This window comes from Dipodomys ordii, unplaced genomic scaffold (genome assembly GCF_000151885.1).
Source record: "Dipodomys ordii isolate 6190 unplaced genomic scaffold, Dord_2.0 Scaffold10, whole genome shotgun sequence".
In the NCBI taxonomy this organism is placed as follows: domain Eukaryota; kingdom Metazoa; phylum Chordata; class Mammalia; order Rodentia; family Heteromyidae; genus Dipodomys; species Dipodomys ordii.
In genome coordinates, this window is record NW_012267226.1 from 17,532,008 (window position 1) to 17,557,344 (window position 25,337).

Below are 25,337 nucleotides of genomic sequence, written 5' to 3' on the forward strand. Positions count from 1 at the left end.
TTAATTTTTAATTGCTATTATATAAAGGTGATAATACCAAAAGGTTACAGTTACTGAGCTTCAGTCCAGTTTAATATAACTTGTTTGGCTCAATTCATAGACCCTGTCAGCCGTAGTACAGATTACCTTCTCAGACGGAAAACAGACCTTTCTGTTAAATAATTTTCTGAGATATGTGTGATCTAGCAAATATAGTTTAGGAATATATTAATTTCATTTCCAACTACGTATTGTGGTGGGTGGACGTCATTTGTGCCATATGCAACTGTAATGTCCCAGGCATCAATAATGCCCACATGGAGATCCTCAAAAATGTCCTTGATGACCAGATACTGGATGTATCCGTGGAAGTTGCCAAATCTCTCCACATCACTGTGCATCTCCCTGGTGTTTTCTGTCTTGATGATAACCACAGTGTCTGGGCTTCTCAGAAGAAGTCTCTGTACCGCTTTGTGGATGTTGAGGGCTCTTCGGATGAAAACATTGATGGGGAAAGGTCTGAAATGCTGGCCCAGAGAAATAACAATGAAAGTGTTCTTCTCTCCTCCCGTTCTGTCAATTACTCGGGCCATGTTTTCCATCTCTTTGACGGAATAGACCAATGATCCAATCAAGGGATAGCTATGTTTTTGCCACTGGATGTTGATATTTCTATCCAAATCCACAGCAAGCTGGTGTTTCAATTTTCCAAACTCATGCAGGTCCACGGGTTTCAGTGCTGTTGATAACAGGCGACCACAAAATGAAAGGAGAACAGAATTACAAAGATGTGCTCATCGGTAAGATAGGAGAAAATGTTTTGATGTTTGAATTTACATAAGCAAATCTGATTTATCTGATTTATTATTACTATATATTATATAACATATATATCTGATTTATTATGTATAATGTCTATTATATGACATTATTATTATTCAGGGGGGCATTCTTTTGATGAATACTTAAAGAATTAAACCTGTTATATGGACGTAGGAGATCATGCTTAACCTCTTGTAGAACCACACAGAAAATATCAGGGATGGTTAGTCATTGAGAGGAACACCAATGGAGGATAATGTGGTGAGTTTTGTAACAATTGCTTTTTTATAACTCATTAACTGTGGCTTGAACTCATTTGAAATAAAACTTCTAATTGATGTCATTAACATGGAGAGGCTGACTTAAACCAATTTCCCCAACTGTAGATTTCATTAAATCTGAGATTATATTCTACACTTCTATTTATTTTCATATACATGAAATATTAACTGAGTATATCATCTTCAAAAAAATGATAATAGTGATCGTGAACTCCTTTTTAGTTTACAAAATATTTGTTTGGGCTGATACTGTCATGCTCTTCAATAAAAGTTATTGTGTTCATATATATATAATGTTCATAACTATATATATATATATATACATATGTATACACATATACATATATATATATAAAATTGCCATGTTGTATGGAAGCAAACCAAGCAAGGAAGTCAAATTGTCCACGCTCACACAGTTAGTGAAAATTTTCTGCCTTATTTTGACATTTTTGAAAATAAGCACAACATGCAGACTAAGATGAATTCTTTCCATTTTTATCAAGCTACTTAGATCTTTACCAGAATATCAGGGCCGGCTGTTTTACGCATAGAAATTATGAAAAAGAAGTCAAGTCAATAATTGTTAGTGTTTTGTACATGTACAATCTTAGATGTGAAGGGCTGTCTGAGGTCGTAAGACATCGAGTTTGCAAAACAGATACTAAAGCGTGTTTGGGGGGCAATGGCAGAGCTATTTGCTTGGTCTGCTTTCAGCTAACTTCAGCTTTCCAAAGCACACTCCAAACATAAAGATGAGAATTGTTTTTTGGTTGTTCTGAGACTAGGACTCAAACAGGGTACTGACACTTTGCTCTTTGACTGGCACTCTACCAACTGAACCATTCCTCCAACCCTGAAGGGTTGGTTATTTCCCTTTCCTTTTCTTCTTTTCTTTTCTTTCCTTTCCCTTTCCCTTGCCCTTTCCCTTTCCCCTCCCTCCCTCTCTCCCTCCCCACCTCTCTCTTTTCCTTCCTTCCTTCCTTCTTCCTTCCTTCCTTCCTTCCTTCCTTCTTCCCTCTCTTTTTCTTTTTCTTTCCTTCCCTCCCTCACTCCCTCTCTCTTTCTTTTTAAAATTTTAACAAAATGTTCAAGATATCTTCTTACTATATTGTGTAAGATGAGCTGAAGAATATAGGAAACTTAGTAATTCCATATTTGTATGACCTAAGGTGCCCATCATTGTAGAATGTAATGCTAAATGTTATCATGATGACATCTTTATTTTTTAGCTGAGGGATCTAAGATGATTAAGAGTTCATCATTTCTTAGAGGCCACAATTTAAAACTCTCCCTCTGTGAGGAATCTTTTTGCCTGGGCACCAATAGTTCACACCTATAATACTAGCTACTCAGGAGGCTGAGATCTGAGGATCGAGGTTCAGATTTTAACCTGGGAAGGAAAGTCCGTGAGACTCTCTGATTAACTACCAGAAAACCGGAAGTGATGCTGTGGCTTAAAAGTGGTTGAGTGCTGCTAGCCTTGAGTGAAAAAGCTCAAGGATAGCATCCAAGCCCTGAGTTCAAGCCCTGTGACTGACAAAAAGAAAAGAAAAAAGAATCTTTTTGTAACTTGGTTCCCAAACCCTCCCAATTTCCCCCTTTTTGAGAAGATCAGCTTTTTATTTTGCACTGGAGCTTCCAAGAGTGGTCTCATATCAAGAAGGCCAAGGTAGAGACCTATGACTCTTATCATTGCTTTGTCCTCAATGATAGAGCCCGGGCCCAGACACTTAGATGAGCTGATAGCAATGATTTCTAAGTGGAATAGCTAAGATCTATTAGTGGATTCTGAATGACTGCTGGTACATGTTTGGTTCAGTACATAAAGCAATGAACTTAGGGGTTTCACAACTGATTTTTGCCCCAACTCTGACATTAATCCATTTTAATAAGTGCTATTGCTATCACTTTTTGAATACTTTCTGTTTGCTAATGTATCTTGCAATATGTGCGATCCTTTCCATTTATTTCCTCCTTTCATTGTTGAAAGAAAGAGCAAGTGATATTATTGTTGTTGTTCTTTTGATAAGAAAACTAAGGACGGGAAAACAAGCCACAAGCCCAAGGTTTCTAAGTGGCACAGCCCATGACTATTTACTCTCTACCCCATGCTTTTAACTGTATGCCTACTTGATGCACAAGTGAGTCCCTCACTTCTGCTACTGTCCTATTATCAGGTAATGATTAGACGGCCTATAAGCTTGTAATATTGAGAACCTACTCCATGACGGTAGTATAAAGGCATCATAAGGATTACCTCAGTTTACCAGGTAGATAGTGCTTTCATTTCCAGTTATCACACTAGGAAACCTACTAATGCAGCTTTTCCCAAGGTCATCCATATGCAATGTGAAGTCATGTTTGAACTCAGTATATTTGCATCTAGAATACCATTTAGTAGGCTAAATAATCTTTGTCTCCATCTATCATTTTCTAAACATGTTATATAACTACTGAAGAGTAAATTCTCCGGAGATAATAGGCAATAAATATTACCTACACTGACTAGGTAGCCAGCTAACTGCACTAGCTCCCTTCCAGACAGATAAATGTATTCTTTAGAAGGAAAGGTAACCATTTTGTTTGGTGTGTGGTGATCAAGAAACGTGATAAAGAAGAGACATTCCCCAAATTCCTTGGAAGTAGAAAGACAGTTTCGGAAAGGAATATGAATAATAGAGCTTATATGGAGCCATACTGTCAATACTGGATTTGAAGTACTCCATCCACTGGCGGATCGTGGAATCTCCTATTAGATAGATGAATTTTCCCCTGAGGCAGTCTTTCATGTTGACTTGAGCCAAACTACAGGAGACCGGGTTCCATGTGTTTTGCCAGACGTGCCCACTGGGGATTGTCAATCTGGTTCCAGGCTTGCATTTCTCTTTCACTGGAACTATTTCTTCTGCCAAAGAATGAACAAGGTAAGGATCTAACAGCATGTATACTATCTTTCCTAAAAGGGTAGTTGGGGTTGGTGGTAGACAAGGTTTATTAATGCATCCTCACCTTTGTATTTCAGTAATTTTTTTTCTGATGTGAGTTTCCTATATATTTCCCTTAATGGTAAGATAACATGTTTTCTCCAAGAAAAAAACAAATGACCTGATGCTACCATGTATTCATCACCCTTGTTATGGAAGCTATATCATTGAGTCATGCATAGCATGGAAGCTCCTTTAAACTACTAATTTAACTCACTTTGCCTCTACATCTGTCACACACTCCTGCAGTATCCTTCAGGGCCACCGTCACACTATAAATGGTTTGACTTAGAGGCCAGGTGGTATAAAACAAAAACAAAACTATGAATGATTAGTTTGGCTTGTGAAGTGAGGGAAAGGATTTGTCTATAGACTAAAAAGAACCCTGCAGGTCCAAAAGGGGCTAAGCTTTCTTCTTTGCTCACTGGTTCGTGAAGGCTCTGAGCCATAGGAAGGTGATGTTGGCAGGCGTGGAGCAGTGGCCGTGCGTCACCTCAAAGGAGTAAGTTAGTATTTTTACAGTGGGCATGAGTTTGGCCATGCATCTGGGCTGAAAAGGACCATTCTTCTGTCAGGTGCAATGTTTTTACTTCGGGGTGGACAAGGGTGTTTGGATAATTAGAGATATGTTAATGCCGAATTTAGACATAAAAGTTATTGCCTAAAATCCTTTCAGGTGGGGGTTTTCTAGATGGTAGTAAATTATGTAGTATTATGTAGTAAGAATGTCTGGAAAGGTGGCAAAAGATTTAGGAGGAGAGAAGACTCCTAGCTGGTAGGCTGGAAGCCTTAGATTGGGCTCATTGGCAACCAGAAATATGGGAGGGAGGTGAAGAATTAGGTAGAGTTCTTGACTTTCAGGTGTTTTAACATTGGCGGTTAGTGTCAGACGATGAATAGTTTGGTGATATTATATGTAGTTACAGGCAGGTTTGTGATACCCTCATTCTTCCAAGCATTCCCTCTCATTGCGACCTGGTACCATGGCCGGCCTTAGTTAAGTAGTTGAACAGAATGCAGAGAGGATAGACAGTTCATTGGCCAGTAGAAAAGGAAACTCTTCAGGTGGTCTTCTAGCAAACTAGGGGCACTTACCTTTGCATTTGGAAACATTAATCGGTTTGAATTTTTCTAAAATCTCCACACCTACATTTGACCTTAAAGAGAAAGATATTGCACACACAATTAGACCAAAGGAGGATACTCTTCGGAGAGGAACACAAAGGCAATTTCTATGTGCATCTGATCATGTAAAATAATATTTATCAGAAATAAACTCCAGTTGGGCTGGGAAGGTGGCTCAGTGATAGAGCACTTGCCTTGCATGCATGAGGCCCTGGGTTCGATTCCTCAGCACCACATAAGCAAAAAGAAAAATAGCCGGAAGTGTTACTGTGGCTCAAGTGGTAGAGCACTAGCCTTGAGCTAAAGAGCTGAGGGACAGCGCCCAGGCCCAGAGTTCAGGCCCCATGACCGGACCCCAAAAAAACACCCCAAAAATGAACTCCAGGAAATGGAAACCAGTTTTTTTTCCTTTTTTGCTATTTTTGATTTCTTTCCTTTTTGTCTTGTTTGTTAATTTATCTATCTTTGGGAAGATAAGGGGGAGGGCACAGTTATACAGGGCAAAGGGTGAACAAATGCAGCAGTGGTACTCACCAGACATGATGTTGAAGATGAACTATACAACTTGTGGGTGGATGGGAGGGAAAAACTGGGCAGGAGCGAGGGGAGGGTTAACATGGTACACAAAGAACTATACTCTTTATCTGACTTATGTAACTATAACCCCTCTTTACATCATTGTTATAATAACAATACAGTTTTAAAAAAAGACATTGCAATTATTCTACAGGTGCTCAGATCAAAATACACTCAAGAAGCTAGAGTATTCCATTATTAGTGATAATATTGTTATTTGTTAATGATAAACTGATTACTGTGGCTACTGTATCAGGCTTCTTAGTGAATTTCCATTTCTCTACCTCTTAGATCGTGGAATATAGTTCCTCAAGAGTGTACAATTCGGTGTATTGAGATCGAGAAATAATGTATTAGAGCACATACATATGTTTAGTACTTGTTGTAGTGTGCATTTTGCCTGTATTTTTTAAAATTTATTTTTGCCTGTATTTTTTAGCTCATTGATAAGGTCACCAAAGTTTGGTGACCAGCCCCAAATGAGTTTATAATTCCTTTCCCAAAGAGCTCCTCTTAAACAATCCCTAAGCCGTGACACAGGGAGAATGTCCTTCTGACATATAGACCAAAACCCAGCAATAGTATCACCTTTCAAAGAGGCTCCTTTCTTGTTTGCTAAGATAGGAGACGTCCTTATTCTTGGAGTACATGTGCGTGAGGGCAGCGCAGGGGATGTGCGGTGGTTTCACACAGTAGAAAGCTTCTTGGTCTTGAGCATCCAGGTACTGGCACAGCTCAGCACTCGAGTTGAAAGCCAGGGCACAATCGCTATAGACCTTGGTGGTGCCACTGAGAAACTGCCCGGTGAAGATGACCCTGTCATAGCCTTGGTTCCTTGCCCTCCAGAGAGCAGACACCCCTTCACTGGGGTGGATGAGCATGACCGACAGGGAAACCTGACCTTCCCAGAACAGAGTGAAGCTGACCAGGTAGGTGCCGTTGTTGAAGTCCGTCACCTTTCCCGATGCACCTGCCTTCAGGGCTGGGGAGGACATCCTGGCCCTCAGGAAGTCCCCGCCATATTCCTTCCGATGTCCCAAGTGGTCCCTCATCTCCAGAAGGATGTCTAGCTGGTCTCCTTTGCAGTACGAGTCTTGAGGGTTGAGGATGACGGCTCTGCTGTGTTTGGCACTGGTGGTGGTGGTCATGTGGGTGAAGGGTCTGGGTGGGATCATCTGGTTTAGTTTCCCTATGATCTCCTTGACTCTCGGCTCCATGTTAGCTGGTGAAACTGCTGGGTTCAGCTGTGCTTTGGGGCACGAGGACTCTCTGGTGACGTTCCAGAGTTGCAAGGAGATGGGAAACTTGAATGAAGTCCATATCTGAAATGACAAGAAACAGGATAGAGCACATAGACAATGTTCCTATTCGTGTACTAATTTTTGTTTTGTAGATTGGCCAGCTTTTATCTTCATGGAGTAATGAGAGGCAAAAAAATTAAGCAACACTGTAGTTTCATGGTCATATATGTTTTCTATGCCAGGTGTTTTTTCTTTAAAAAGGTGACTTTAATTTTCATTGGCTAATCTATTTTGGAAGAGCTAGTCAACCCCAGACTCCTACAGGGAACTCTGAAAGTGAGGGTTATTAAACCTTCATTACAGGGAAGCTGTGAAAAGTCCATGTAGAGAATGAACGCTTTAACAAAAACCTTAAAACTAAAATTTAGTGAAAAACGATTTATCTCAAACAGAAGCTGAGTTGCTCATCACTACCGCACAATCACACACCACATCATACCACAACTACCTTTACACAAAATGCTAAGAGTAGTACTTGACACTGAAAGATAAAAATGATATTAACAACACAAAGGCAAACAAAAGTATAAAATACACTGGTAACAATAAGAACCCAGTCAAAATTAAAATACTCTAATAATAACTTTTGTATGTAGGTTAGAAAACAAATACAACTATCTAAGACAATACTTACTGTACATATACGTACAATATAAAAAAGATGTACTGTGAAGACTGAAGAAAGAAACTGAAGACAGTAAGAGACACAAAGTTCTCATGTTCATGGATTGGCAGAACTAACACTAAGAAAAGGGCTATCTTCCAAAGCCGTCTACAGATTCAATGCAATTCCCATTAAAACCCCACTGTTGTGCTCTGCAGAGACAGAAAAGTCAATCCTAATGTTTGTTTTGAAGCACAGGAGATCCTGATATGCTAAAGCAATTCTCAGCAAAAAGAGCAATGCTGGAGAAATCCTAATACCGGACTTGAAGTCATACTACAGAACCATGGTAACAAAAATCAGCTTGAATATCAGCACAAAAACAGACTGACCAGTGGAATAAAGTAAATGATCTGGGTATTAACTCACACTGTTCAAGAGACTATCTCCACAGAAGAAGCTGGGTGTGGTGATGCTCACCCACCAGCTATGGCAGGAAGCATAAATAAGAAGATCATGATCCAGCCTGGCCCAAGCAAAAAGCAAGACCTTATTTCAAAAATAATCAGAGAAAATATGACCAGAGGCATAACTCAAGTGGTAGAGCTTCTGCCTTGCAAGAGTTGAAGCCCTGAGTTCAAACCCTGGTACTGTCAAAGGAAAGAACAAAGGTTGTCAAACAGAACATTTAAAAGTGTTCATGGAAGCTGAGCACTGGTGGCTCAAGCCTGTAATCCTCGCTACTCAGGAGACTAAGATCTGAGGATCACTGTTCAAAGCCAGCTCTTGCAGAAACATGTTAGTGTCTTCTGTCCAATTAGCAAAAAGGCTGAAAGTGGAGGTGCGATTCTAGTGGTAGAGTGCCAGCCTTGAGTAAAAGCAGGTGAGAGCAGAAGACTGTGTTCAAGCCCCAGTACCAGCACAAAAATCAGCAACTATTTTAGTAAATGTTTGGACAGAGAACAGTCTGATATTGGAGTAGGGAAATGTTTCCCTCGAAAAGCATCAATTATGTTTTAAAGGCAGATACATAAAAACATAAATGCCCTATTCCCTAGAAACTGCCTTATAGGTTTGAAAAGATGGATGTAAATGATCGTTGGGATGCATAGGTCAGTGGAAAGGCGGGATGTCGGTGTGTAAACACACCCCCAGCCTTGTCCCCAGCTATACTACTATTGTTTGACAATCAACAGCTGTATTGCTTTGTGTAAGGTGTTCAAACGACACTACTACAGTCTGTAGATCACCAGCTTGAACTTTGCTAGAATAAGAGAAATGCCGAGTAAAAAAGTATACTTTGTTTTTTAAGGACAAAGAAAAGAATTCCTACCTTTGTGGAGTTTTGGAAAACTGTGAAAGTGATCAAGGAGGCTAATATAAGCGACAGTACCAAGAGCGATCTACGACTTGCCACGGCTGTTTTCATGATCGGGATCCTATAGGAAACATTACAAAGAAAGTCACACAAACGTACCATGAAACCACACAAAGGGAAACGTGGGAACATGTGGCATTTTTTAATGCCTTCTGATTATTTTCAGTCCTTGGATAAGTTACTTCTGGAACTAAATATTCCCCTCCCAGCTGCCGTCCCTGGCTATCAGCTTGTATGTTCTGTAGAGAAGATGTCCCAGCACCCACCATGAGCTTAAAAAGACAAGTCAAGAACCTGAAGCATGCCAGCTTGCTGGTGTCCAGTGATGTCTCCAGGTTCCGGGTCATCACACTTCCTTATTCTCTTCCCTTAAACAAACAGCAGGCAAAAAACTTCAACAAACTTTGACATATATTTGTCACAGTGCTCTTCAAATGTATATTGATCTTTCCTACTTCCTAATTCCTGTTTTACCAGCCTTTGAAGCACTATGAAGCTTTGGAAGGATTTATTTTTTAAAGCTCCCACTTACTACTTTTCAAATACTTTGGAGTCTTTATCAGTGGTGTGCTGTTTCATTTTGTTTTGTGCTTTGTTGTTTTCTTTCCTTCAGATGAGTAGTTTTGGAATTTCAACTTGTCATTTGAAGCCAAGACGCTTTACAAGACACTAAGTTGAAAATGAACTGTACAACTTTAGGAGGGTGGGGGCAGCAGTGGGGAGGGAAGGGATTGGCTGGGGAAAGACAAAGGAGGGTGTAACAATGCTCAAGAGGAAATGTACTGATGACCTTACTCATGTAACTGTAACCCCTCTGTACAGTATCCTTACAATAATATATATATATATATATATATATTTAAAAAAAGCAGTAACATTTTTAAAAAGCCATATTGCTTTGGCTAGGGCTGGAAACCAACCGTAGAGCCTCCGTCTAGCATGCATGAGACCTCAGGCAAAACAAAACAAAACAAAAAAACATTGCATTGTTTCAATGTTGCCTTTCTAAAATTGTGTACTCTTCAAAAGAGCACCTACTTTATTCCTGAACGCCTTGCAGTGTTTTACATATATATTAAAGGGTTTTATGACATCTAAAGAACAAATGTTACCATTCTCACCTGCTCCACTTGCAAGTATTTTCATACCTTGAGTGTGAAGACTTTGTTCTGTCTCATGCCTAGGAACTCAGCAAGCTTAACGTGGAGTTTTTCTTCTGAAACTACCAGTTCACTACTGGGACATTTTCTCTCTGAACCCAAACTAGCAGATATAATAAGCTGCAGTGTGGTGAACACTTTTGTTATGATTCATACCTTCTGCCTATTTATGCTTGCAGACGTCAGCATACCAGCTCCATCTTAAGGAGGGGCCAGGATCACAAACTGGAGTTATCAGATCAAGTGGAGAAAGGAGAAATGAAATGCTCCAAGAGTAGATAAAATGATTTCAGTATCCTGAGACTATAGGATTCTAATGCTAGAAAGCTGGTGATTGATGTCTGACAAGGCAAAAGGGACTAGAGCCAGGAGTCTGAATGATTGCATTGTTACTTGTGGAAGAGGAAAACTTCCTACTTCCCATGTGAGCCTTGTGTTCAAAACCCAACTGCTGGGATTCAAGTGCATATTATCTACTCAAAGACTTTGCTGAATTGAGCTAAGAAGAACCTCAGTTTCAATGAAGTCCAAACAATAATACTGATTATTCCCCATAAGAGAATGAAAGCTCAAATTCTTAAGTCTGAGTCTGTCTGGGATTTGTGTACTTGTTAATTTTCTAATTTATTTTTGTGCGTGTGTTGGTACCAGGGCCTGGGTACTTTTCCTTGCCTTTTTCCTCAGGGATAGTGTTCTACCACTTGAGGCACAGGCTCCACTTCTGGCTTTTTGGTAGTGAATTAAGAGATAAGAGTCTCACAGACTTTCCGGCCCTTGCTGGCTCTGCATCATGCTGAGCAGCTAAGATTACAGGTGTGAGCCACAAGTGCCTGCTGAAATATTTCTTTTTTTTTTTGGGTCCGGTCGTGGGGCCTGAACTCTGGGCCTGGGCACTGTCCCTCAGCTCTTCAGCTCAAGGCTAGCGCTCTACCACTTGAGCCACAGCGCCACTTCCGGCTTTTTTCTTTTTGCTTATGTGGTGCTGGGGAATTGAACCCAGGGCCTCAGGCATGCAAGGCAAGCGCGCTACCACTGAGCCACCTTCCCAGCCCCATGCTGAAATATTTCTTAACGACAAGATAGCATACCCAGCTTTTAAACTATTTGAAGGAAAATGCAATGCATAAAAACAGAGCATTTAAAGCATAATCAATAAGAAAGATATTAATTGGAAGGTCTGCCCTAACTTGGCTAGATCACATGAGCAGAATGTTGAAAATGCCATGAAGCTGAGACTCACCCAGTGTCAAACTTCATCAGAAAACCTGGACAAATTATTTCAATATTTTTCTGTGTTCTCTCTTCTCTAAGTCAAGAATGTCTAGTATGCCTATCTCATACAAAGATGCAAAGTTCACATTTAAAAAAAACTAGTGTCTATATGATCAAAGCATATAAATCATAAATCTAGGACTCAAAGTAGGGTGTTAACATAAGTGGCCTCTGGCTCCTAAGGAGCAGCAAGTCAAACCCTTTTGCAAATATTCTCTATTATAGATGCCTCGGAGCACAGCTGAGCAACCCTAGACCAGCCACCTCATGTGAAAACAGCTTTAGAATGGTTATTAGGTAAAGACATAAAGAAGTATTAAAGCGAGCTGGGAATGTGGCTTAGTGGTAGAGGGCTTGCCTAGCATGCATGAAGCCCTGGGTTCCATTCCTCAGTACCAATAAACAGAAAAAGCCAGAAGTAGAGCTGTGGCTCAAATGGAAGAATGCTAGTCTTAAGCAAAAGAAGCTCAGGGACAGTGTCCAGACCGTGAGTTCAAGCCCCAGGATTGGTGTGTGTGTGTGCGTGTGCATGTGCATGTGTGTGTGTGTGTGTGTGTGTGTGTGAGATTACAGTTTACATAAGTCAGGTAAAGAGTACATTTCTTTCTGGACGATATCACCCTTTCCTCATTCTCTCCTGATCCAACTTAGCATTTTTGTGTATTATTATTATTTATTTATTTGCTTATTGTTGGTTGTGGGGCTTGAACTCTGGGCCTGGGTGCTTGTGCCTGAGCTCTTCAGCTCAAGGGTAGCACTCTACCACTTGAACCACAGTGCCGCTTCCAGTTTTCTGGTGGCTACTTGGAGATAGAGTCTCACGGACTTTCCTGCCAGGGCTGGCTTTGAACCGTGATTCTCAGATCTCAGCCTCCTGTGTAGCTAGGATTACAGGCATGAGCCACTGGCATGGCCTGGCTGTTTTTCTTAAATTATAGTCTTATTATCTTTAAGTAGTTGTACAAAGGGGTTACCATTCATCAGATCAGTTATTTTTGTTTTAGGTGAGGAGAACGAGGCACAAGATTTTTAAGCATAGTAAATGGAAGATGCAGGCTTTGAACCCAGATTCCCAGGGCTGTGCTTCAAGCCTCCATGAGGTACTTCCAGAAGTTAGGAGATGTTATGTTGCAAAAGAGAGTAGAGAGATGTTAACTGCATAAATAGGAGGAAGGAACAACAACAAAAAATACTCCCTTAAAAAAAATGATTCTGTTATCAGAATGGTGGCACTTGACATTAAGTCTCCACTGATGTGGAGTCAAAGCTCACACTAGGGATCAATGCACTTCCCCCTTGGTCACCTGAAACACTTATGATCTCTGAAGGCACTGGGGTTCAGGGTATGTTGGGAGTCCAAGAAGAAGAACTCTAAGGTTCTCTAAGATGTGAAACTATCCAAGTTACACCAAACCAGTTACATATAAATATACATACAAATTCTATTTTTATTCACCGACATTATAAAGCAACCTGTTTCCCATGAAGATAAGAAAAGAAACAAGAAGACTGTGAGATAAAAACTGTAAGCAATAAGACCTTCTAGTCATATAAATTACAAAGCAAACATGTACCCTTCACCCCCCCCCGCCCGCCCCAAAATAAAAAAAAGTGGAAAAACTTGAAGGCAGATGATTTAGAAGGGGAAGGATTCCATTTTGTAAAGTAGGTATATGCATGGCACATCGTTACAGGATTTTCTACTATTTGTTTTAGAGATAATGTTTTCTTCATTCTCCATGTCGAATGTATTTTCCAGGATGTGTAGAATACTGTTTGTCCTTTCAGGGCTCTTTGTGTTCTCATTTAAGCAGCTGCTCATGGTTGACTAGGAATGGAAATACTAGCCAACGGAGATGATAGAATAAAGACATACAGGCCGGATTCACCTGTCATCTCTGTTTGGAGAAGATTATGAAGACTAATGGATTAAGTCTTCCCAACAGAGACTGTATTGAGATACTTATATTAGTGAGTTGGCTTTAGGACTAGATGAACCAGGGCTTGTAAATGTATGCTAAGGATTATAGTCCAATCACCTTGTAGGAGCTTTGGCATAAGCCATATACCATTTGATAGGGGTATGAAGTTTATCTCTAATACATATTGTGTGAACTTTGCCTCTAATGAATATATTTGCACTTTATCTCCAATAAATATTGCTTATCCTAGGAAAATGTATATCTGAGCAGAGGAACTGAAAACTTATAGGGCCTTGATTTTGGAGATAGACTACTCTTCTCATGGGGATCCTGAGAGTCAAGTTCAATCTGGAGTTCAAGGTAAGAAGATTCTTAAGTTCTCTTTATTTTTTGAAGGTAAACTTATATTTAGGGAGATGATGGTAATTGCGATTCCTTTCTGATAGAAGACTTGTTGAAAATTACAACTTTATCTCAGCTTTATTTGGAAGAATGAAAATGCCTAAATGTGTTTCAGACAGAGAAAATAGGAAAGAAAGTGACCTGAGACTAATTCAGATCAACAAGGTCTTCTATAGTCTCACCAGTGCTACTACCATGTAGCACAAGGCTGTTTCTGAGAAGAGATATCATGGCTGTAGTCATATTGGCTTATTTCTAGACCTTCTATTCTGTATCATTGGATTGTGTATCTGTTTTTGCTTACTATGGTCTTTGTTACTGTAGCTCAGTAGTATAATTTGTTTTAATTATCTTTAAAAAGTTGTACCTTGTCAGACATATAGCTGGCAAAGACTTCCTATTCTGTAGGTTGTAGTTTTAGCTTAGTAACTATGTCCTTCACTGTGCAGAAACTTTTAACTTGATGGAATCTAATTTATCAATTCTCTCTCTCATTTGCTGTACCCTTAGAATTTTACTTAGGAAGTTCCTGCCTGTGCCAGTAATTTTTCTTATATTCGTCTTCTAGCAGTTCCAAGGTCTCAGGTCTTACATCAAGGTATTGGATCCATTTTGAATTAATATTAATACAACTTGACAGGCAGGGATCCAGTTTCAGTTATCTGCATATGGTTGTCCAGTTTCCCCAACATCAATTGTTAAAGAGAAGAGGTGGTCTTTTGTGTGTGTGTGTGTGTGTGTGTGTGTGTGTATGAAAGTCTTTGTTTGTTTGTTTGTTTGTTTGGGTCGGGTCGTGGGCCTGAACTCTGGGCCTGGGCGGTGTCCCTCAGCTCTTCAGCTCAAGGCTAGTGCTCTACCACTTGAGCCACAGCGCCACTTCTGGCTTTTTTCTTTTTTGCTTATGTGGTGCTGAGGAATTGAACCCATGGCCTCATGCATGCAAGGTAAGTGCTCTACCACTGAGCAACCTTCCCAGCCCTGTATGAAAATCTTGTTTATGTGCTGGTACCAACTTGTTTATATTTCTATGGATCTGTAGTAAAGCTTGAAGTTTATAATTGTGATACCTCTAGCATTACTTAAAAAAAAAATCAGGATTGCTTTGACTATTCAGGGCCTTTTGTGGTTCCATATGAATTTTTGGGTTATTTTCTCTATCATTGTGAAAATTTGATGGGGTTTGTATTGAATCTGTACATGGCTTTGTGCAGTAAGGTCATTTTCATGATATTAATTCTTCCAATCTATGAACATGGGAAATCTTTCCATCTCCTTGTAGCTTCTTCAATTTCTTTCTTCAAAGTCTTAATAGTTTTTGTTGTAGAGGTCCTTTACTTCCCTGGTTAGGTTTATTTCTAGGTATTTTATTTTTTGAGGTTATTGAAACTATAGTTTTCAATTTTCCTCTCCATTTGCTCATTGTTGGTATACAGAAAAGCTGATTTTTGTGGGTTGATTCTTTTTTTGCTGGTCCTGGGACTTGATCTCAAGGCCTGGGCACTGTCCCTGCGCTGCTCTGTGCTCAAGGCTAGCACTCACCAATTGAGCCATAGCACCACTCCCGGCTTTTTCTGTTTATGTGATGCTGAGGGCTTCATGCATGCCAGGCAAGCACTCTACCACTAACCACATTCCTAGCCCTTGTGGGTTGATTTTGTATCTTGTTACTTTATGAAAAGTATTTATCAGCTGTAAGAGTTTGGGGTGGAGTTCCTTGGGTCCTTTAGATATAGAATTATATCATCTGCAAATAGGAATTGTTTGACTTCTTTTTCCTATTTGGATCCTTTTTATGTCTAGTTCTTGTTTTATTGCTCTGGCTAGGATTTCCAGTATTATTCCAGTACTATAATGAATAGGAATAGAGAGAGAGAGTGGACATCCTTATCTTGTTCCTGCTATTAGGGGAAATGGTTTTAGTTTTTCATGATTTAGTATGATGTTTGCTGTAGGCTTTCTTAAATAGCCTTTATACTGTAGAACTGTGTTGCTTCTATTTCTAGCTTCTCCAGAACTGTTTTTTTTCAGGCAGGAAAAGTTTATTTACAGAACTGCTGCCCCCCACCCCCCACTGTGGTTGAGAAGGAAGAGGTGTGGTCAGGTAGGGCCAGGTAGGCCAGGTGTTGGCCACATTGATATGACCTCAGAGCCTAGGACCCTCGTAATGCCAGATGGGAGGCGTGACCAGAAGTGGCCCAGGATGTGAAGTAGCAGGAGGGGGAGGTGAATGCTTCCAGGTATGCCAGTTACCTAGGTAACAGATACTGGGTGGAAATTAGCCAAGAGGTAAGAAGGTGTCTGCACAGGGCCTGGGTGGCCGAGGGCAGACGTTACATTCCAGCCTTTTGATAATTATGAAAAAGGATAAAGATTCTCTCTGGCTACTTCCTGCTGGCAAGGGGCTCCAATAATAGGGGTAAAAGGCTGAGATGTGGTCCCCTCCACAAGAAGGCAGAAGGCAGTAGCTGTCCCTTGGTGGTAGTCTTTGAAGTCTGGAAGAAGTCCCATGAAGCACTGAGGGTCAGAGTAGTGGTGTGGACGTGGATGTGAAGGGCAGCAATAGTATTGGTGAAAAGTCTTGCGTGGTGTCTCAAAGCAGTTTAGCTCACAGAAAAGGGGTGCTTAGGAAATTCTAACATTTCCAACTCAAAAACCCCATCTGAGTCACAGCACCATATGTAAGGCATATTAAAATTAGGTAGATTTCATTAGCTAGCCGATGGAGAGAACACCATGCACTATTCAGGCAGGAAAAGAAGTTTATTTACCGAACTGCTGACCCAGCTATGCACAGTTGAAAGGCAAGGCCAAAAAAAAAGCTCCAGAGCTTTTTATCATAAAAGAATATTGAGTTTTGTCAAAGGCTTTTTCTGTGTCGGTTGAGATGATCATATAATTCTTGTTCTTGATTCTGTTAATGTGTATATTATGTTTATTGATTTACATATATTGAACCAGTGTTGTATCCCTGGAATAAAACTGACTTGATCATGGTGTGCAATTTTTTGAGTAATTGTTGGATTTGGTTAGCAAGTATTTTATTAGGGTGTTTTGCATCTATGTTCATCAAAGATATTGGTGTATAGTTTTTTTTCTTTTTTATTGAGTCCCGTTTAAAATGAGTATAAGGCTGGGTTCATAGAATGAGTTTGGTAGTGTTAACACCCTTTTTTTTTCATGGAAAAGTTTGAGGAGCACTGATAATAATTTTTCTCCAAAGGTCTTATAGAATTTAGCAGTGAAACAATCAGGATCTCGGCTTTTCTTTGTTAAGAGACTTACCCCTTTATTAACATCCACTTAGGTTTCATTTAGGTTTTTTTTTTTTTAATATCTGTTCTCATTGAGTTCCTTTATTTCTTTGGGTTCATGAAATTGATTGTAGAGATCCTCTCTCATTTCACTGAACATTTTTATCAACGGTCCTTCGAGCTTAGTATATGAGGTTTCCTCTGCTTCCTTGTGGTACTATTGTTTCCTGTGTGTGTATGTGGTGGGGGTTGTTATATTTCCCCTCTGTCTCCTCTTTCTGTGTTGGCATTTACTCCTTTGAAGTATGAGTTTTTAGATGCCTGAAATTTTCCTGATGGGTTGGTCTCTGAATTCTCAGTAGATAAGATACTAAGTGAGTGGATGGTGTTCCTGCGGCTGTGGGAGGAAGTACCTCAGCTCTAATGCTTTCTCCAAGTCAACACAGTGACATCTTTACATACTGTAGGATACCATTGGTAGCTTTACCTATATATCCAGTCTCACTGTACACACTGGGGCCTGGCACATTCCATAGTAATGGAGAGGTTAGGAGTAGAGAGACCTAGGGAAGAGATACGAGGAAGGTGGCCGGAGAGTGAATGGGTAGGTATGTAGTTCAGTTGTGATGAAGAGTGGTGATGTCAGCAGTCAGAAACAAGTAGAAAAGCTGAGGATGCTCGGGTAAGTGAAGGGTGAGGTAGGGTAGGTGGAGCAGGGACACAGAGAAAAAGAAAAGGAAGAAAGGAAAGAAGAGGGGGAAGAAAGCAAAAAACCAAAAATCAGTAGCCAACCAAATTGACAAACAATAAAAATAAAAAGAGGTAATCCTCAACCCCGGAATAAAATGAAAACGACTCAACCCAAACCAAAACGTTTAAACATACACACAAGGAAAAGCAATGATGAGTATTCGTTTTTAAAAAGAATCCTCTTGTCCCACCCCACACAGCATTCTTTGTTGAGATTCTAATTGATTGCCCACTAAATTCTCTCTTCAAGATGACCTTTCCTGTTCAGTTTCAGCTCCCTGATCTGATCTGGCTTGAACCAGTATAATCGCTGGAGGGAGAGGAGGCACGGTCCTTCAGCCCCAGTTAGGATGTCTCTCCTGAGCTGGCGGTACCTCGGGCCAAAATGAAACACAGGAAGTCTCCATAGCTACAGGTTGTGACCCGGCTTAACGGCTTTTCCTGTTTTGTTTCCAATAAGCCCCAGGCAGTGGGACACATACTCAGCTGTCCGCCACAGGACTATGAGTTTAGCCCTCCACCAGGGCCTAGCATCTCTTTCTGAACTTCCCCACTGGGATCTGCTTGGCTAGCATGGACTGGGGCCCTGATGGGGAGGTAGGTGATGACTGGATCCCACAGTGATCACCTCTCTGGCTGCTCAGTATGTGTGGCCACGTGTCCTGGACGTGGGGTATACATTGTGGGGACATGCAGAAGGCTCTCCTCCCTGCTCCAGGGGGTTCTTGGGGAGCAAGTCACTCACCCTCGGTGGATGTTAGCTGGCCTCTTTCCTGGCTTCCTCTACTGCAGCAGCTGGTGTGCACTGAAGTAAAATTCCTTTGTTTCCCGCTTCTCTGGGTCCTCCGGAAATGGCTGCCTCCTTTCTAGGCAGCAGAGCAGCTCTAGCTCTGGCCTTTGATGAACCTTGGTCCCTTCAGTTTAGGTAAGTTGTGTGCATGTGTGCGTCCGTGCGTGCATGTGTGTGTGTGTGTGTGTGTATGTGTGTCCACATGTGCACCTTTTCTTCACTTTTAGAAGTTTAGGATTCAATTACTTCTGATCCTTAGTAGACTGTCTGCTTACTATTCTGCCTGGGTCCTTAAACTGGTTTGCCCTGTTTATTTAAGCCCTTGGGTTACCTGTTGGTTGGAGGAGATCCTTAATTTTCCTTTGTAAGTGCTCCACCACTATCTTCCCCCAAATCTCAATTGTGGACTTGAGTTTTGTAATTTGAAGTTAGTTATTGTCAAGCCTCAAACTTTTTTTTTAAATTTCCTTCCTCAGGATCGCTTTGGCTATTCACGGTCTTGTGTGCTTTAATGTGAATTTTAGGATTGATTTTTCTATTTGTTTAGAATTTCTGTGGATATTGCACTGAGTCTGTTGATTGCACACACAGTCCTGCTCATCTGTGAACAAGGGGTATATTTCCAGCGTCTAGTATCTTTTTCAAGGTCTTATAATAATAAACCTTTGCTAGGTTTATTCCTAGTTATTACATTTCTTGAGGCTACCATAAGATTGTTCTCCTGATCTTAGTCTGTTCCTAAAGGCTACCTTACTAAAGGTGTTTATCAAATTAAGGAGATTTTGCGGATTCCCTACAGTCTTTATTTGCAAATAAGGAAAATTTAACTTTTTTCTGTGCTATCTGTATCCCTTTTCTTTCTTTCTCTTGCCTCATTGTTCTGGATAAGAATTGTAGCACTATATTGAATAAAAGTGGAGAAAGTGGACATTATTTTTCTCATTCCTGACTTAAACAGAAATGATCTTACTTTTTCTCCATTATGTTGGCTATAAGATTTTTTTAACATTTATTTTTTAAAATTTAATTTGTTTTTAAAATTTTTATGGTTATTATAAAAGTGATGTACAGAAGGGTTGCAGTTATACAAGTCAGGTAAAGAGTACATTTCTTTTTGGACAGTGTTATCCTTTCCCTCACTCTCTGTAGCTATAGGTTTTTATAGCCATTATTATGTTGATAAGATTTTTATATCAAATACTTATTAACTACGAAACTATTTTAGTGCACTTGTCTCTTGCCATGTGGTCATTTGCACATTGATACTTTGCCAACAAAGAGGTCATTATCCAAGAGGAGAGATGACCGGAATGGAGAAAGTAAGGGATGGTGAATGCAATCATAATATTCAATGTACGGATGTGAAAATAAAATCAGGTAATCTGAGGGGATGAGTGGGTTGGGAGATTTGGAGGAGAACGATGGAATGCACATTATTCAAGCTGCACTGTACTCATACATTGGCATGTTACATTGAGACAACTTGGTTATGACTATTTAAAGATAATAAAAATTATATACAAAAATTTTAAAAGGTTATTACCAGATGCATCTCCTCAACTGTGGACCCAATTCATCCTGTATTTAATTTGTTGCCTTCATATTTCTGTTGCACATTAGCTCTGTGGCTAATTAGCCCATGAGAGAAGTAATAAGGTTATCCCATGGAATGCTTCCCATAACCCCAATCTGATCCTGCTTACCACATTTAGGGAACTCAGATGACACTTTGACCCGGAGTTCAGAACAATTATTTAACGACGTCTTAGAAATCCATAGTGCTAAGAATGTGAGTAGACTTCTTCATAAGGATTGACAGTCAGGCATCACAACTTTGGATGCAGCTAAAGACACACAGGGTTCAGCTGTGAGTCACAGTATTTAATTAACAGCCCCTTCCAGAATCAAAAGATGACTAGGATGTCCCTAACAGTGACCTGGATTAAATATAGCTTCTATTCACAATTATTGAGATGTACAAAATCCGTTGCCTCCTCCCTTTGTGAGCAACTTAGTTTCAGATATGTTGGGTGCCTGTGCCAGTACCGCTGTGCTCCCTTTCTTTTTGTATACCTTACGTATACACAGGAGGCTGGAGTTGGCGTGTAGCTCAATACCCATACATTGGTAGTATAGTTATGACTTTAGAGGTTCATTAGCTTCTTTTGATGGGAAAGGACAGAAAAATGTCCTTCTTAGGATACCATTACATGCCCCCAAGAAGGTAATTGTTTAACTGGACTTATTGGAGCATGAAAACAGTTGCTAGAGTAACTCTAGTAGCCAGCAGTGTAACTAGGCATGGATTTACCAAGATTAAATTCTCTTGATGAATGGGAAGCCTATGCAGTGGTTGAATTGTAGATTGCAATATACGTTTGAGATGATTTTGGAATACATGCTTACTAACTCCCTTGAAATATTGAAATACTGAAATCATCAAGGAGTGTAGAGTTGCAAAAGAAAAAAAGAGAAAAAAGAAAGATGCCAATATTAGTATTTAATGTGAAGTCCCAAGAAACTTAGAAAAATAAGAAAGCCAAGGAAACAGAAATGCACATTATTTTCAAGTACATGTGAAAATCAAAAGTAGCCCACATAGTGAGTCACAAAGGAAATCTCAACAACATGCATATTCATCATTTAAATGGAAATCACAACGAAATTGCAAAATATTTGACAATGAGTAATGATGAAAGTACACTAGGCTTTGTGCGATATTCCCAGATTATACCAAGAGGGAAATATATAACTATGAAGGCGGCTATTAAATAGCAATGAAAATTAAAACTAAATGAACAGTGTGTCCAAGTGAAAATAGAAAAAAAACAGCACAGTGAATCTGAAGAGAATAGAAATAAGAAGATCACAAATATAAAAGAGTGCATAGAAGGTATACCAAAGAAAAGGACAATTAAAATGATCAACGGAATGAATAGCTAATTCTTAAGAGTCAGACTAAAAAATGTGGGTAACTTTCCAGTAAATTTGATCAAGGGAAAAAGAATATATCCAGATAATTAATTTGGGGAATAAAAAAGGAATATACGACATCTGACATCGGAAAGATTTTTTTTTTATAAATCATAAGAGAACACTGGAATGACTTTATGCCAGCACATTTGCAAGGTATGACCCAGTGGAAATATTTTTCAGGTATATAACCACAAAACTGATTAGAAGAGAAATAATAAGCTCAAATTAAAAAAGTAATTGTTCTGTGCATAGTGACTTCCGTCTAAATAGTACAGCATGGAAAAAGGGGAAAATGTGATAAATTCTACCTCTGTTAGATGACTAGTGTCAACACTAGTGCTCTTAATTCATAATATGTTCCTTTTGTGGCCTTTCTCCCCCAAACCTATAAACCCATAAACCAGGAGACAAATACCAGGCAAAGACCAGTTGAGAACACTCTACATAAAACACCTGGTCAATACTATTCAAAACAAGTTATCAGAACCAAGAAAAGTCTTGGCTCTGAACAAGCTTATGTAAGGACTTAACTACCTAATGTACGATGGGATCTTACGGCGAGAGGGAGGATATTAAGGTAAACCCTGAATAAAATATAGATTTATTGACAAAATATGGATGCTGGTTCATTAATTGTAACTATATATATATATAGTTATATTTGGGGTTTTTTGGCAATATTCTGTTGTAGGCTACACCTTTTCTGCCATTTTGTTTGGGTATGGTACCTGTTATGAAATCTCTGTATTTAGGGAGTATTAATTACCAGAGTAGGAAGAGATTAATTTTCTCCATACCCAAAGCATCTTGTCCGGAACATATGCATCATCTTTTCTCCTGAGAGCAGATCTAATGGAGAGCTGTCTCTTCTGAGAGACTTTATGTACATACTAAGACAACGTTTGTTCACATGTGCTCTTTCCTTCATCCCTCCCATTACCCATTCAAGACCCTTGCGATCCAAGCCTCCATTCCTCTCTGTAGTTCAGGAAGTTATTTACCCTCAACCTCTTGGTCTTTGGAGGAAATAATTCTTTGTGTATGGCACTCATGTTGAAGTTTTCTCTTGTGCATGTAAAGAAATTTGTATATGAATTCTTGTTCCTGTAAATCTACAGAGGATAATGGGAAATTTTCTTCATTTCCCTTAAAACATTACAGAATATTGAAGGACATAAAAGAAGGAGCTGAATAAATGGACATGTTTAACCAAATTAAGATGGTGGTGTAACAAAAGATACCCTAAAGCAAAGGAAAAAATATAAGGCATAATCCATATATCCAAATAATAAAAACAAAGAATTTTCACAATTCATAAAGAGCTCCTCCAAACTAAATCAGAAGAAAATGCTACCCTATAGACTGCCTATATGATCTAGTTGAACCCCAACCCTGTCTTATCTTGTTTATCTTTGAAGACAGGATGTCTAAAGGCCAAAAATTCCTCTTTAGGTGGGCCAACTGAAGCCAGTTGGATTAAAGATTGCTGCCAGAGTTACTGCTAAATGAACTCTGCATTGTAATGTAATTTCCATACTAACTGATATACCCAGCAGCCTCTAGAACCAGAAACACTAGAACACTAAAGGAAACGAAACGACACTCAAGTTCTGAGAAGTCTCAGCCTATTCTAGGAAAATGCACGAATATGCCACCCCCCTGTTAGCCTCTCTTCTTCCCCGATCCCATCCCATGTATGAACTTTCAGCTGCAGTGAGCTGGGAAGTTGATTCTTTTCTGTACTTCCATTGTTTGTCCACTGATAAAAGGCCCTGCCTAGGTTAGGCAGAATCAGTTTTGTTATTGAATTTGTGATGCAGAATGTAAAAAGGATGCCTTTAGGGTATTTCCCTCCTTAGAGAAGGCCAACAAATCTGTTGGTGACAAAAATGCTTCCTAAGTTGAAGTAGGGGTATCAAATAGAACTACTAATTAGGTTGGGTCCCATTGAGCTAATACCAGAGTCCTAGCACAGAGATCAAAGTCCTGGGGTTGTAATGTGTTGCAGCTACCCAATGCATTCATGAAAGCTATTGTTTGTAAACCCCCAATCTCAAACTTATTTAAGGTAAAACAAGGCTTCAACGAACATTTCTATTTTCTTAACCTTTATTGCTCTAACTTCAGAGTTTTATTGTGGTTGTTTGCTTATTTTCTTAAGTCAATTTTGGCATTGTCTGTTTCTCCCCCCCCCCCACCTCAGTTCTACTAGGTTTTAAATTTTCTGATGAGTAAGTTTATAATATTCTGTCTCAACTTCTTGGGACTATATTGTTATTTATTCTCGCTTGGTATTTGGTTCCTTAAATCTCTCTCTCTCTTCTCCACCCCTCTTCCCCTTCTCTCTCTCTCTCCCTCTTTCTAGGTCTTTCTTTCAATTTGTATTTAAGGGAATTTTTTTTTAAGTTTTTTTTTCCAGCAAAATAGACTTTAGTTTTGTTAATGCACTCTCTATGGTGTGTAAAACACATCTTTGGTCTTTGTCCCCAAAGTTCAGAAAGCATTTCACAGGGCTAATGGCTGCCAGAGAGAGATGGCCCCTTCCCTGGGCTCTCTCCCGGTGCATCTGCACCTGTCACCCAGGCGCGCCTGCGTGCGAGGGCCCGCAGGCTTAGGTCCTCTGACGCCACTTCCGCCTCTGCTGTGGCCACGCCCCTCCCTCCCTCTACCCCCTCTCTCCGCAGCGCTCCATCTTGCGCGCAGGCAGTTTGGGCCCTCGCTTTCTAGCTCCATCAACCCACTTGGGCCCCATGGTGCGGACAAGGGGAGGGGAGAGGGTCAGGAGCCGCTGGATCCCCATCTGACTCTCTATTTGGGGGGGCAAGCTGCCTCCTGCCCCCCCAACCCCAACCTGTGGAAGGAAGGACCCCTCCCCCCTCCCCCTCCCCCCCCTCCCGGCCTCTCTTCCCTTTCCATGGCTGGCTGCTGCGAGGGCTACATGGTTCCTGTCTACGTGTGGTGAGTGCCCCTGCCCACCCTCTCCTGCCTGTCCCTTTCCACTCCCCCCCACCCAGCCTGCTCACACAAGATGGAGGTGTGCAGAGAGAGAGACAAGGAGCGGAGGAACTTGCAGTTGAGCGGGATTGTATCGGGAAAGGCGAGAGGAGGTGTGACCCCCAGTGGATGCAGAAGGGATCTCCGAGCATGGGGGAGCCTCTCACTGTCGGTTCAGGAAGTGACCTCAGCAGATGAGGAAGTGACCTCAGAGTCTGGAATCCTTTCCTCACTCCCAGTCAGATGATTGACAGTTACTGGTTTCAGGCAGGTGATTTCTGATAAGGCTATGTATGGTCTTTCATGAAGAGGAAGCAGGGGGGAGCTCTCCTCCCTGGGTGGACCTAACAGCCAGGTGATGAGAAGCTTGTCAAAGTCATGAGAAACTCTTTGCACAACACCCCGGGCTGCTTTCTTCAGGTCCAACCTAGTGACATAGCCTTCCTCGGGAGCATAGCAGGAACCTTCCTAAGGCAAAGTACAAGGCAGTTGGATGTGCAGGAATCCACACAATTGCCCTGATTTGGAGGACAAGGCTGGAGAGCAAAGACTAGTCAATAGACATCCTCCAACCATCATTATCTGGAAAGCTAGTGGTCGGCCTCTAAAACATGAAAAGATCTATGGAGTTGTGTGTAGCATTAGATCCATACTCTACTGCTCTTAAGAATTTTGAAGTAAGTGATCAATGTGGTAAAACACTGAACAAAGCCAAGACATATCTCAGCTACAGATCAAATTGATCCAATACTGTACAGTAGAAATTTGGT

General features: G+C 40.4%; 1 protein-coding gene and 1 long non-coding RNA gene across 2 annotated transcripts in view; one reads left to right on the plus strand and one right to left on the minus strand.

Annotated features, from left to right (window-relative positions):
• Nxpe4 (neurexophilin and PC-esterase domain family, member 4) lies at nucleotides 1-18,627 on the minus strand. The gene is made up of 7 exons (XM_013009587.1): nucleotides 18,553-18,627; nucleotides 9,345-9,418; nucleotides 9,006-9,111; nucleotides 6,356-7,089; nucleotides 5,162-5,223; nucleotides 3,781-3,987; nucleotides 1-718 (listed from the first exon to the last, which is right to left on the minus strand). The coding sequence occupies exons 2-7, from the start codon at nucleotides 9,395-9,397 to the stop codon at nucleotides 183-185; spliced, it is 1,698 nt and encodes a 565-aa protein (XP_012865041.1). The 5' UTR covers nucleotides 9,398-9,418; nucleotides 18,553-18,627; the 3' UTR covers nucleotides 1-182.
• Nucleotides 18,474-25,337, plus strand: part of LOC105980695 — a 19,140-nt gene continuing 12,276 nt past the window's right edge. The window contains exon 1 of the long non-coding RNA XR_001174755.1: nucleotides 18,474-18,732. This is a non-coding gene — a long non-coding RNA (uncharacterized LOC105980695). The remainder of the gene's footprint in view (nucleotides 18,733-25,337) is intronic.